Source organism: Corvus brachyrhynchos, unplaced genomic scaffold (assembly GCF_000691975.1).
Source record: "Corvus brachyrhynchos isolate BGI_N302 unplaced genomic scaffold, ASM69197v1 scaffold542, whole genome shotgun sequence".
NCBI lineage: Eukaryota > Metazoa > Chordata > Aves > Passeriformes > Corvidae > Corvus > Corvus brachyrhynchos.
The window spans coordinates 1271529-1285829 of record NW_008236766.1 but is presented as its reverse complement, the minus strand read 5'-3'; the positions used below and the strand labels follow the sequence as shown (position 1 = coordinate 1285829).

The following is a 14301-nucleotide window of genomic DNA, read 5'->3' as shown; positions in this document are numbered from 1 at the left end:
GAAGAGCGGCAGCAGAAATGCACTTTCCCAAGGGTGACAGCACAACTGCAACCACGGGGTAGCCCGGGGTGTCTCAGCTGCCTGGGTGGTTCCAGCCCGAGCCGATGTCTGTATGTACCGTGGGTTGGTGTGAGCACAAAGCTGATCTCTCTTTCCCCTCTCTCTTTCAGACACAGACGAGTGCATGTTCAACAACGGTGGCTGCCAGCACGTTTGTGTCAACACCGTGGGGAGCTACGAGTGCCGCTGCAAGGAAGGGTTCTTCCTCAGCGACAACCAGCATACCTGCATCCACCGCTCTGAAGGTACCGCCCCTGCCCCCGGGCAGCGAGCAGCAGCTCCTGACAGAGGCAACAGCTCTAAACCATCTTCACAAGTATTTCTAAGTTGAGGTTTTCAAAGCTGTGAAGGGTCTTGAAGTCCTCACTGCTTTTAAAAGGAGCAGCGTGTCAGAATCTTCTAAGAGGCTTTAACGACGCTACATCCCTTCCTCCTCTTTGATCCCACCTGTGTGTCTGCGGTGTTGTGCTTGTTAAAGGCTGTACTCCCCGTGTCCTTGATGCTCTGCTGTGCAGCTAAGCTGTGTCCTAATCCAGGGAATGGCAACAAATGGAAAGACAGCAAGTTCTGACCATTTTCACTGGCTTTAGTTACAGGGCAATACCTGAACTACCTTCAGATACGTTTTAGATTCCCTGTACAGTGTTTAGGTTTCAGCTAAGAGATTTATTGTTTGTCAGCCCCAAAGGTATTCAAACCTAGTGCTTTGTTTTGAGTGAAACCTTTGTGAAGCGACCTTTGAGAGATCAGAGTCTTGGATGTCTAATTAGACATCAGATTGAACAAAATTATTTTGGATGCCCTTAGGAAATACTTTCAAGTGGTTGCTCAGATCAGGGAGTTGTCCATTGAACTGTACAGTGAAAATCTTAGTAAGAAGTATTTAAAGCTGCAAAGCTTTCTTTAATCTATGTTGGCATAACTGGAAGAGGAATCTGAGCATGAATAAACAAATCTCACTTTAAAAATCCCCACAGTGAAGAGATCAACATTTAGAGACACATAGGGCCATCCACAGATGAGGGTGCTGAGGTGACTGTCATCTGACAGAGCTGAGTTGATCTTTTGTTTGGATTCAGAATTTGTGTTCCCAGCTCCTCTGGCCCTGGGCTTGGTCTCACAGGGGCTGGGTGGTTTCTCAGGCCACGGCTCCGGTTGTCACTGCAGGGGCTGAGCCAGGAGTGGGGGCAGGCAGGAGGGCAGCAGTAGTGGGACAAGGTATGTGGCTAGCAGGGATGTGAGTTTGTGTGCCTCCATGGAGGAGGTCTCTAAGGACAGAAACTGGTTTCTTGAACTCCTTGTCTTGTCTGATGCCAAGGGAGGAAAAACTTCCAACTCTTCACACTTGCTGCTACTTGAGTACATTCTACTCTCCTGAACTGACAGCAGCAGCATTCCCTATTAATATTTGTTCCCTAAATTGTACCTTTAGAATTCTACCTCTCTTCTTAAAGATGCTTTTAATTTCTCTTAGCTTTTTTTTCCCAAAGAGACCTTTTGTTCATAATACCAAATATCCACTAAACTTAGGCCATTTTCTTTGGAAAGGAAAACAAAGAGGGGAAAAAATATGTGGGATTTTTTTTTCATAAATACTATCAAATAAAGTACATCTTTATCAAAACCCATCTTAAGAAAAAACCCCAACACGCTGTTTTGCCTGATACATTTTTTTCTTCTTAGTAAAACACTGAAGTGTTTGTTTTGCTTTCTTTAAAAGCCATTTTTTTCACACTTTCATGCTGTGACTGTTTCCCTCCCACCCCCCTTCATTACTATAAAGTACTGCTCGGGATTCCCCACCTTTTTTTTTTAACCCTTTTTTTTTTTCCCTTGGGTGGGCATGTCTGTTGTAAGCCAAATCTCACTGCTTTATCTCTCCCCTCACTTTGTTCTCTGCTTTTCTGCTCATTTCTGGGACTTCTGTTCTCTGCCTTGTGTATGCATTGCTCAGTATTCATACTTTATTGGTTCTGTTTCGAGACCTCACAGCACTGATCAAAGTAGCTTTTGTCTCCTACTGCCTAGATCATCTACTCAGTCGTGCTTCTTCTCTGTAAAATGAGGGAATATTTCCTTCCCTGTCTCCCAGCCCAGCTAAGATTCTTCATACATTAATACCTGACAGACCTTCCTTGTGGTCTGCTGTATTGGCCTTTAAATACACAGAAGTAGAGTGAACTGGAGCTTAAACCACAGGAGCTGAAACTGTCCTGGGAAGTTGTGTGCAATCCTATTTCTTTCCTTGTTTGCCTGCTGAAATGAGTTGCTCTTCATCTGTGTGGGAGAATGAATTACCTTGGGAGGCTGTTTACCCAGGGAAAGGCTGTTTCATGGCAGGGCAGCAATGCATGTGCACCTTGTTTCTGGGTTCAACTTGCCCCGTATTGGGGAATACAAAAATTTGAAGGAAAACATTTTTTTTGGTGAGTAAATATGTAGTACATCTTTGTGGCTGATATTGCTCTGGATGGCAAATCTTGCTGCTCTCCCTTGTGGTATTTCACAGTCATAGCTCTCTGTTTGTTGGGCTGAATTGATGGGAATGAACTGGATCTGTGGGATGAAAGCCACGTTTCAAATTTCTGTGTGGATGCGTACACAGGGCACCATCTCACTGTCACTCTAGGAGCCTTGGCTGTGGAGAACAGGGATAACTAGAGAGCTTTTGGGGAAAAGTTGCCTTAACATGAGGATGTAGCAAGCATGATGAACGACTAAAGCATTCCTGGGATGTCCTGTTCTGCTGGCTGTGCTGATGGTCCTCACCATTTTTCTATTAGAGGATGCCTCTGAGAACCTCTGGTAACTCTTTATATCATTGCATCCTCTCCCTCTGTCCTACGGAGTGCCTGCTTGAACATGCCCTAAATGGAGCCTTAATGCTCTTAGCAGATTGGGAATGTTGTCCTGACACCTTCCGTGCGAAAAAATACAAAGATTGAAACACAGATCATACATATAAGAGATTAATTTAGCATGACCTGATAGGGAAATACCATGCTGGCTTTTTTTGCCTGTGTTTTGCCAGTGACAGGAGTGCTCACATTTCAGGCTTGCTGGGTAACTTCAAGAAGGTCCAGTCATCAGAAAGGACTCATCTGGCTTGGGATCTGCTCAGCCAGGCAGGCGCTGGATTCACCTCTTTTGGCTGAGAGTGGCAATCCAGAGTCATCCATCCCAAGATATTTGTGAGACAGTAGGGCAGGGTCTCCTGCAAGAGAAATGGTGGGTCTGGGAAGTATGTGATGGGATTTGACCAAAATTTGTTTGGGGTTTGGTTCTGGACCACAGTCTGCCACTGCAACAGCACTGGAACAATGTGACCTGGGAGACTTTGTGTCCACCAAGGAGTTTGCAGCTGCACAGCTTTTATGGCTTTACAGATGTGTTTTTAATACAACCTTATGAAATGGGGCTTGGAGAGGTTTATGACCTTTGGAAACAAGCAGCAACCCCATAGTAAATGCTGGAATGTGTGGATGTGGGTATCTTCTATGAAACTGCCTTTTGGGTAGCTAGATTTTGGTGGGTTTGGTGGAGTACCTTGTTACACAATGGATACTTTGTTATTAAAATGCATCCTGGTCTGGAAAGTGCGGCTTTAGCTTTCTGTGGAGACCTGATTGAATTCTGCTCACTCAGAACGGAGCAATCCCAAATGGAGCATAGAAACCATTTGTTTGGTGTCAGTGAACTTTACCAAAGTACCTGCTTGAACAGTTTCCCCTTTGGTAGCTCAATAGAGACAAAAGAATGACTTTGTTAACAGAAGCTAAGCTGCTAATTCCCTTAATGCTCTCTAACCCCTCCGAGCTAACAGACCAAACCATACTGCATGCTTAAGACCAGAACTTTCACAAAAACACCAGTGCTAATGAGGCTAATTTGTGGCCTCATAGGTTGTCTCCTTCCTTGACTGACACAATAATGGGTGACAGCTTTCCTGTGGGCTCCTTGGGCTGTGTCTGTGCGCTGCAGGTTTTGAAGCCTCATTGTCTTGTTGGACTTCTGGAGAGTCCTCACTGTGGGAAAGGAATCAAAAAGCCAGTAGAGCAGAATAATCTGGGCTCTGCAAAGTCCATTCTTTTGTTGCTTAAAGCTGTCTTAATAGAGAAAGGGTCCTGTAGCTGGTGCTTCAGGGGGCAAGAATAGCAGTGTGGAACAAGGACCTAATTGAAGTGGAGTGGAATAATGGTGACCTCTGCCTCACAATGCAGTGGGTTTGTTTCACTTAGCAATAAGGCTGCCAAAAGGGCTGTGTAAGTTTAAAAAATATATAGGATGTGGAATTGATCACACAATCCCTTTCCAGCAGCATGGTCACCCTTTCTGTTCTGCTTCTGATTGTGCATCTGCTCAGCTCCAGTGGAGTTCGCTGGGGTGGTGTGGGATGAGCCCTTGCAGCCAAAGTGTGCTCCACTTGGTCTTCACAAATGAAATGTTCTCACTGAGAGAGAGAACATTTTGGTGTAACTTGTCCTTTTAAAGCCAGATGTGCCAAGGCAGTGAATTTGATGGTAAAGTTATGCTCTCTGTATACCCCAGGAGAGCATTCAGGTGTCTTCTCTTTCCTGGTTTTGTAGCACTGTAGAGGACTTCATCAAAAATCTGCGGTATTCTGTTAAAGAAAACCTGTTTGGTCTAATGATCCCTTTGGGTAACTCAGCCAGCTGCTGTGTGTTTTTGTGTTGTATGTGTACAGACTGTACCACCTTCTTGCCAATGGCAAAGCCACTGATTGCACTGAACCATAGGGCAAGGTGGAAGAAGTTTTTACAATTATTTTAGGAGCTATTCCTCCCCATTCAATTGACTTCATCTTTTTGCAAAGGCCAGACAGGACACTCTGGCAGTCACTGAGCGCTGTGCGTGGACTGGCAGAGATAAAAATGGCAGAATGTTTTAGGAGGTGTAGCAAAAGAAATAGAGTCACTAGTGTCACACTGGTTCTTCATTTGGTTAAAGCAGGCACTGGCACTAAATTCTGTCTAGCTGGGAAGGTGTGTAGAAATACAGAATATGGTAATAATACCCAGTGATGTTATCTTGGGTGGTATTTACTGAAATCAGGAAAAAATTGAAAACAAAATGGTTAACAAAAAGAGAACTGATATACAGCATGTGTGCAATCTGCATGTCGGCCTGGTGTCTACTTGGTCACTGCTGAGATAGGTTATGACTCTGGGAATCTGCTTTGTAAGCCAGTAATTGAAATTGGGATGACCCTTGTGACTGCTGTTCTAAACATTCCTGTGTCTGCTGGCTGCTCTTTTAAGCAGAGAAATAAGAACTTCACTTTGGACTTGGATCTTGCCAGGACATTTCCACTTTTATAAAAGAAATGAGGAGGTTTTATGAACACTGGTATAAAGTGGGAGCATTGAATGAGAATGCAGGTGCTGTACAAACCTGTGGATGTTGCTCTTTGACCTTGCAGTCAAAGAACATGGGCACAGAAAAGATCACAGAAGGAGAAACCTTGGGGCCATTGACTATGCGGGACTGGATTTGCTGCCTTTCCTCTCTGTAAGCTGACACTTCTTGTCCCAGCCCTGAGGAGCCTTCCCAGGGTAGCAGGCTGGAGTATGTGTGTGTATTGAACTGACTTTGTTGCCTGCACACAGAGGTGCTGAGGGTGCTGAAGCTCTTGTACCTTTCCTGTTTTGCAGAAGGCATGAGCTGCATGAACAAAGATCATGGCTGTGCCCACATCTGCAGAGAAACGCCCAAAGGAGGAGTTGCCTGTGAATGCCGCCCAGGATTTGAGCTGTCCAAGAACCAGAGGAGCTGCATTTGTAGGCAACATTCTGCATATGCTTATGGTTTCCCAAAGTGAACAAATGGTGTTCTGTTTGCGGTGAAATGGGATTTGGTATGTTTTAGCTAATGAGGGATGATACGCCTGAACTGTGTGCATTTGAATTAAACCAGAATTGATGTCTTTTCTGGACACTGTCACACAGGTCAATTAACTGCTGTAGTGTCTGTAGTTTGGGAGTTGTGCCATCATTCATAATGATGGGAAGTTCAGCTCCACGAGACAGCTCTGCACTGTTTCAGTCTCACAGAGTCCTTCAGGACAGGGGCACATTACGAAGGTGTGTTGGATGCTCAGCTGGCGATGGAATTGCACACCGTCCTTCAAAAGTGCTGGAAGTACTTGTGAGAGTGACATGTGTTTTCTTCCCAGTGACGTGTAACCACGGGAACGGGGGCTGCCAGCACACGTGTGATGATGCTGATGATGGGCCTGTTTGTGGGTGTCACCCCAAGTACGTCATGCACGTGGATGGGAAAACCTGCCTGGGTCAGTATGCGGTGGAGGGAAGTAGTTTTCTGTCGATGGCCAGCTCGAGGATGGTGTGGTGGTGCTGTGTGTGCATGATTAATGCCCCTCATAAGAGCATGGCTAGAAAATGTGAAGGAATTTAAAATTAGGGAACCTGATAGTGTGTGAGTGAGTTGGTTGGCAATTTATGCTTCCCTATATAAGTAGCTACCTAATACTATTGCAACCTGTAATTATCACTGGTCCCCCCTGAAACATGAGGCCTGTCACTAACCAAAGAAGGTTTCCTCCCCTCTAGGGTATTCTAGGTTCAGTTTCTTCAATAACATGAGTCAGAGAGTGTAACCAAGGAGTACATCTGTTAAAACTGGGACTCTGAAATCAATTAATGTATAATTTTGGCAAGGCAGTTATCCAGTAAAGAAAGTACTTAAGATTGATAAACTCTTCCAGTCTCTGGAAGAGTTTGTTGTCTGTTGATTGAAATCAAATGCTCAGGCATAACTGGCTGGTCGTTGCAATTAACCCACGATAGATGATGACAGTGAGCTCCTCACAGAACAGTTCATGACAGTTCAATTAGTTCTTTCATCTTGTTGCTGTTTGCTACATCTGTAGCACATCTTTTGTTTTGTTAAGAGTACTGAAGCAAACATGACTTGTAAGGAAGCCACAAAAGCAGAGTATTCTCATGGTTTTGACTGAAGGGTCTTCATGATTTTTATTACTGCTTGCTCTTTAAAAATTATTTATTTCTGCCTGGCCAGTTCCGACTGTCTCTGATTCAGCGTGTGATGAAGCTGTTTGAGTGTGTGTGTGTGTGTGTGTTGGATGTCAGATGAGGATTCTGGTCAGGGCACCTTTACTCACTTGCTTTTTTCATGTTCCTTACAGAGAGGGAAGAGGCTGCTGTTGACATTTCTGAGGGAAACACTACAGCAGCAGCTGATGTGGACAAGAGAGTGAAGCGACGGTTGCTTATGGGTAAAAGTGCTGATCCAAAATAATTCTGCTGCTTGTTGAAACTATTTAGATCAAAGAATTGGTGTGGGGCTTTCTTGGTTTTTTTTGTTGTAACCTTCAGCTCTGGGCTGAATTCTGCCTGAGATTATCCACTCCCTCTTAAGGAGATAATATTATTCCATAATGTTCAGACCTCTAAACATATAGCCTTGTTTTCAAAAAGAATGACAGAGGAAGAAAGAAGATGCACTCTGTCTTCCCTTGGAGGTTGAACACAGCGTGCCAATAGTGCATGTGAGATGAGAGACTGGGAGGGAATAAGCCAGTAGAGCTCTCAAAACTTGACAATAAGTAGCATATGCTTGATGCTGCAGAAAACGAGGATAGAGCTAGAAAGAAGACTTCAAAAAGCAGACATAAAAAAATGTTCTTTGCAGCTCTCTCAATCAATACATTCTATGTAAAATTGCATTTGTCCAGCCAGTGAAAAGGTTGTTAGACTGACTGAGGTGATTAGACTGATGACAAGAGGATGAATGCCAAAGAGTGAGTTATTTCTGGTTGGTTGGCTGTGAAGAACTGTGTTTTAGGAGTGTTCACTAGAAAGATTTGGTGAGATTGAGAGACAGTTTGCATAGGGGGCAGTGAGAGGAACAAACTTTGGTTGAAATGGCACCTGGGTTACCAGGCTGAGGGGATGCTCAGTGAGGGCGTTATCCACCATGACTGGGAGCACAGGTAATGTGGGAAGGTGAGCTGGGAGGGATTTAAGGAAACTGGTTTAGTAGTGCTGAGTGAAACCAGGTGTTCCATTGGTGGGAAGTGTCAGAGGATCAGCCGGGATTGAGTGCGGGCATAAGGAAACAGACTGACAGTAAGAGATTCATCATCAAGGAGCAGGGATTTGTGTTTAAGACACAAATAGAATACCCAGAAGATGGTATTTTGGTTCCTAGAGTTTCCAAAAAAACCTGGAAATAGCTGAGGCAGGGATTTTGCCAACACATGCGTTTAGCAGTTGCTTGTGTGTTCTAGGCTAAATGTTTGAATAGCAGTGTGCTTGGTACTGTGTCTTGTATCCCACAATGTTTCTTGGTACCATCATAATTTCCCTGAGCAAACCTGAGCTTCGTCTCGTTGGCCAGAAACGTGTGCAGTGAACAACGGCGGCTGCGATCGCACCTGTAAGGACACATCCACCGGCGTCCACTGCAGCTGTCCCGTTGGATTCACGCTCCAGTTTGATGGCAAGACATGCAAAGGTGGGTTTTATACTCCTGGACACATGTACCAACAACTGTAAAGTGTTACCAAGTCCTGTAAGGTATTAATCTCCTAACAAAGGCAGCCCAGTGTCCAGAGGAAGGCTGGTGTGTGCAATCTGACCAAAGGAAGGACTGCACCGGGGGTAGAGGGTGTGGTTTCCTCCACATCAAGTGTATCATGTGCAGAGATTCTCTTCTGCTCTGCCCTCCGTCTTTCCACTTCCACCTCTTGTGCCTCATTTTTTGGAGGTGAGGTTTGGGAGAGCAAGAACAGCTCTGTGGTCAAGCAGAGGCCAGCAGGTGTGTGGGTACTTACAGGTCTCCAGTCCAATAGCAACAGCCTGCTGTACTACCCACAGCCAGCTGGACATTAGAGCAGTTGGTAAGTAAATATCAGTGTGTAAACAGGGATGTGTTTTATAAATATGCACTGGGCCAAGCACCTCTAATGAGGGCACTGGCAAGGACCAAAGGCATGGTTGGGTTGTATATCATATTGCTTTTCCAGTAATTAGATGTTAAGGCTGTTCTGCTAAGCAAAAATGATGAAATCGCCAGGCCTGAGTCAATTGATATTAGATAAAGGCCTCATTCTACTATTGCCGTGGAAAGGATGGGGTAGCTCAGGAAGTCTCTGAGATTTCTGCAGGGCTTATGAAGAGGAAATGGAGAGAATGTTTAAGACACTAAAACCTCTTAGAGAGCCTTGGAGTCAAAGTGTTTCCAAACAGAACTTAGGGAATGGTCTTTTATGAATGCATTACCCAAATGCAACTGACAGCAATATATTAAATGAGAGCAAATAACACTGTCCTGGGGCTGAATGGGCTGGATCATTCTTAAGAGTTGGATCTGATCTTCCTTACAATTTGTGGTAGTCTCACTAGATTTTGTTTCTGGGCTCCTCTAACCGACTGGACGTGACTCTTTTCTGCATCTGGCACTGGAAGTAGGTTGATTGCTGAAGCTCTGTTTATTTGCTGAAGGCTTTTTTTTCTGTTACAGATATTGATGAATGCCAGTCCAATAATGGAGGCTGTGATCATTTCTGTAAAAACACTGTTGGCAGTTTTGATTGCAGCTGCAGAAAAGGATTTAAATTATTAACAGATGAGAAGTCCTGTCAAGGTATGTGCACTAGAGAGACAATGGTACAACAAAAGTAGGACAAATCAGCGTGGCTTGGACATCTACTACAATGATGAAGTGATAATGGACTCCAGAATAATTTCCATTCCTCAGTTTGGATTTTTTTCTTCTGAAACAGCTGTTGAGTTAATACAGTTGGCTTGATGCTATTGTAGGAGATATGTTCAATGGCACAGTGAGATATTATCTGGAAGGGACAGAGACAGCATCATCTTAAAAAGCTCTCTACGAGGTTAATGCTTCCTCCCGCCTTAATGATCTTAAAATAATTTACAGGGAAAATTAAGCAATGTCTCTCTCTCCGTCTTACTGACTGATTCACCGTTACAGTGAAACTATTTTTTCTTAATAGGATATTTAGTTGCCATGAGCTCATTATTAAGGAAAAAGATATAACATGATCTATGAAATTACAGGTCTGTAGACAGACTGGAATCTCTATTCTCTAAAACATCTTGGAGCATTTGCTCTTGAGGATGACATGGATTTCTCCTGTGAGACCTACAAAGCATATTTGCTTTGCTGTATAGTGGTTTGTATGTATAGATTTATCAATCTTGTTTAAGCTGCTTAAGTGCACAAAAAATGTGAAGATCAAAATGGTCTGTGGTTGTGGAAAAGCAACAGGATGAAAAAATGTAAATTCAGTCAGCCAAATGGGGAATTATGCCGTTTCCTAGGCAACCAGCTGACATTAAAGGTAAATTTCAGAAAACAGAACTGACCAAGAGAAAATAATTTTCACCTAGGGTTTTGGTGCTTTCTTGTCCTTTATAAATAGACAAAGAAGGACAACTATTTACATGGGAAAAAAGTTGCTATATAAACATCCGATTTTCAAGATAGCTTGTTTTGGTTTCTTTTAATTAAAACTGTTTACGGATGTATTTTAAAGACATGCATCTCCCTTTTGCCCCTGCCACTTCTGTTACTTTCCCTAGGCTGTTTCAAAAGTGATATCATGATGCATGCCAAAACCCGAGGAAAAAGATTGATGAAAAATCTTAGTGAAGTTGATGCGAACTTTTTTTATGTCTTGCAACATTCTTACCTGGCATGCAAAATGTACTAGCACAGCAATTTTAGGTACTTTTGATGGTATAATGAATGTTCATTCTCAGAGAACACTGTGATTCTCAGCAGGCTTAAATCAGGCACTGTAAATTCATAAAGAGCTCCATTCAGGGAGAAAAAACAAAGGCAATGCTTTCCTTTATAGACTTCTTTTCTACGTAGAGTAATCTTAATGAAATAAGAGTTTTGTCAGCAGTTTTCTTCTCCCATAGAGGAGAAATAATTTGTTTTAAACATAATTGTAAAAATGTAGCATCAGTTTTTGCTCTTGCCAAGAAAAAGCTTGTTTGGCAAACCAAGCGTTCTTCTAAAAACTGTCATTTTGTTATGTTACATTATGTGCTTTGAAAGAATCTGCTTAGTTCACATAAATCTGCACATCTCTGCAGTTGTTGAACTCTGTTGGCTCCTCAGGGCTCCCTGGCCAGCCTGAGAGGTTCTGATGCATCCCTTTAAACCTTGCAGACATTGACGAATGCTCCTTCGAGCGGGCGTGCGACCACACGTGCATCAATCACCCCGGCACCTTCGAGTGCACTTGTAACAAAGGCTATGCCCTGTATGGCTTCACACACTGTGGAGGTGAGTTACACACAGGCCCTGGCACAGAGGGCTGTTCCCACAGGTCTGCTTAGAGTCCCTGCAAGACACAAACTGAGGCAGATGCAGGAGGCCTACGGAGTAAATTTTGCTCCTTGCTGTGATAATGAGACACAGCAAAAGTAGAAACTGATCCTGCTTATTTCTGTCTTTGCTCAAGTGATTTTGCCTTTATACCGTGCATGCAAAAAGGACCTGTAACTATTAGGACAAACTGATGGGTTTTTTACTTGGATCTGAAATCCAGAATTCAATACAATTTTCACATGCAGAAGAGTCATTGACTTCAATGAAAAGTCAGTGGAGTGGGAGTTGAAGAACCAGAAGCTCTGAGTGACTCTGAAAATTACAGTTCTGCAGGTTGCTCTTGTGCATGTGTCAGATCCTCATGTGATGTAGGTTGGAATTTAGCTGGTGTAGTACCACTTTAGCCTGGCCAAGATTAATACTCTTAAATTTTTTATGTCTTTCCTACAAGAACGGTTCAAGGAAAGAGAAAGCTGTTCGTAGAACCTTAACATGTGAAAAATTCCCAGAATTGACATGAGGAAACATGAAAAACTGGGACACTAAATTGAATCAAACTTATTTCATATAAGCTCTAGGCAAGACCTTACTGACTCCAAAGTTTACTTAATTCTGAGTAAGACCTTTTTATTTCTGAGGCAGAATGAGCACAGTTGGAGATGACAATTCAGAAATCTGTGTGCCTGTCCATTCTACCCTCTGTCTCTAGAAATTCTGCAAATAAGGTTACAGGGCTACAACATCACTGTGTTTTATTCTGACGAAGAGGGGAACTTATCTGGATAAGGAATAACACTGTCATGTGCTCTACTTAGTAAAAGAAGGGTTCTGGTTAATTCCTCTGCATTAATTCAATTTCTTTTGGCTACCAGTAAGGAAAAGGAACTGTGATTTTGCTGTTGGCTGTTAATTGGCCTTTTCTTGTCATACCCCTGTGCAGAAGATGTTAATCCCCATACCACAGTGAGTCCCTCATTGACTGGCAATCACAGGCTGGTCAGAGGTGGTAGGGTACTGGGAATACACCTTCTGACCTCTGTGGAAGAAGTCAGTAAGTGCTGGGGATAAGAGGTTGCCATCCTAACAAAAGGTCAATGAAAACCAAAGATTTGGGCTGATTTTGTGGTATCTTAGGCAGCAGTACCAGTTTAAGGTGTTGCCTTCTTTCTCCATTATTCCTCTGCTCATTCCTACCCCTGCTGTCTCAGTTCTGTTAAGAGCATATTTTCCCCCCAAATCAGACTGGTTTTGTAATGTGTTTTGCAGTGTTTTCTAACAAAATGTTCCTTAGAGGGTATCTAGTTTGGGGACAGCAGTGACAAGAACTTACTGCCACTGAGATATATGTATGTGGAAGTAGGTACCCTCAGATGCACAAACTTTATGGGACTTTCAAGAGGTTTCTTGATGGCAGCTTTCTGGGTTTATGTACAATTGCCCTAAAGCTATGGGAGAGAAGTGAAGCCCTCCTCAGCATGGATCCGAGCAGAAAAGACAGAGACCTTTTCATTTACCTTTGTTGAAATTCATGAGATTCCTATTGACCCATTTCTCCAGGCAGTCAAGGTCCCCCTGAATAGTGTCACAACCATCTGGTGTATCAGCCACTCCTCCCAGTTTTGTGTCATCTGTGAACTTGCTGCGGGTGAACTCTTGTCCCACCGTCCAGGTTTAATGAAGAGGATAAATAGTATTGGCCCCAGTGTTGACCCCTGGGATACAGCACTGCTGAATGGTATATTCTGCATCAGCATGCAAGTTTGCACTAGAGGCAGCATGTGTCGTGTTGTCAGTGATTTCTCCTCCTGTTGGCATTTATTGGGTGGGACAAGGCCCCAGAATTGGCCAAGAGAGACAAGGGGGACACAATGGTGGTGTTTGCCCACAGAGCCAAAGTGTTCCACAGCAGTTGTCTCTATCAGAGCCCTTTGGAGGGTTGGTCAGTATGAATCCTGCCCATGTTCTGTCTTTATTTCAAATTGGAAATACTAATTACCCAGACAGAGTGCAATACAGATTTGACTTGATCTGCTTTTCTTAGAGTTAATTCATTATTGTATTGCTGATGCTGGATATTGTTTAATTATGAGCCACCAGTATTTGGTGTATTTTGACATTTATCAAAGGATTTCCATGAAGACAAGCTATTTCAAGGTGGGTGTCCAGGTAGCATTCCTGTAGTCTTTTCAAAACCCTACTGAACAGTATTTGTGTCCACATTCACCTAACAGAGTTAGAGTGCAGAACTTTGGGAAGAGGAACTTTTAAAAAGTATTTTGTCTCTCCTCTGTAGATATTGATGAATGTAGCATCAACAATGGTGGTTGCCAGCAGCTGTGTGTGAACACTCTGGGAGACTATGAATGCCTGTGTCACTCTAACTACAAGCTGCACTGGAACAAAAAGGACTGTGTTGGTAAGGTGTCTAGTCAATACATTTCTACTCCTGATGTGTCTAACGGGCCATATGGTTACAGTCAAATTTGATGGTCTGTCCAGTTAAGTGGTGTGAGTCATTGTTCCCAGTATTCTGCTTTAATTTTTAGCAAGGCATGATGGTAGTGATGTTGAAACTCATAAAAACAAACAGAAAACCAACCCCAAAAACAGGAGATACTTTGAGGGATTTTGATGCTTTCTTTCCTGTGCTTTTATCTAGCTCATTCTTCTATTTCCTTTTGTTCCTCTGCATGAGAAGGTTTTGCTCATGACAAAGGAAATTACTTCTGTGGTGTGACCTTCCAGAGATTTTATTTTGCCTTAATTTTCTGTCTAAACAGCATATTAATTGCATGGGTGCTCTCAGGTACCGGCTATAAAAGCAGCTGCACGCTGATTTATCAGTAGGGTGAAGGGAGATGTTTTAATTCT

The 14301-nt window shown here is 43.2% G+C and overlaps 1 protein-coding gene across 5 annotated transcripts in view; it reads left to right on the top strand.

The window, feature by feature from the left end:
* The window catches only part of SCUBE2 (signal peptide, CUB domain and EGF like domain containing 2), a 38915-nt gene that overhangs the window by 5780 nt on the left and 18834 nt on the right, over window positions 1-14301 (top strand). For all 5 annotated transcript variants that reach the window (XR_001859676.1, XM_017727366.1, XM_017727367.1 and 2 more), the window contains 8 exons: window positions 171-305; window positions 5733-5858; window positions 6254-6370; window positions 7247-7336; window positions 8461-8577; window positions 9586-9708; window positions 11269-11385; window positions 13724-13846. Coding sequence is in view for 4 of the 5 variants with exons in the window: in XM_017727366.1 (XP_017582855.1) it covers window positions 171-305; window positions 5733-5858; window positions 6254-6370; window positions 7247-7336; window positions 8461-8577; window positions 9586-9708; window positions 11269-11385; window positions 13724-13846 (948 nt within the window). In the remaining variant the exon portion in view is untranslated. The remainder of the gene's footprint in view (window positions 1-170; window positions 306-5732; window positions 5859-6253; window positions 6371-7246; window positions 7337-8460; window positions 8578-9585; window positions 9709-11268; window positions 11386-13723; window positions 13847-14301) is intronic.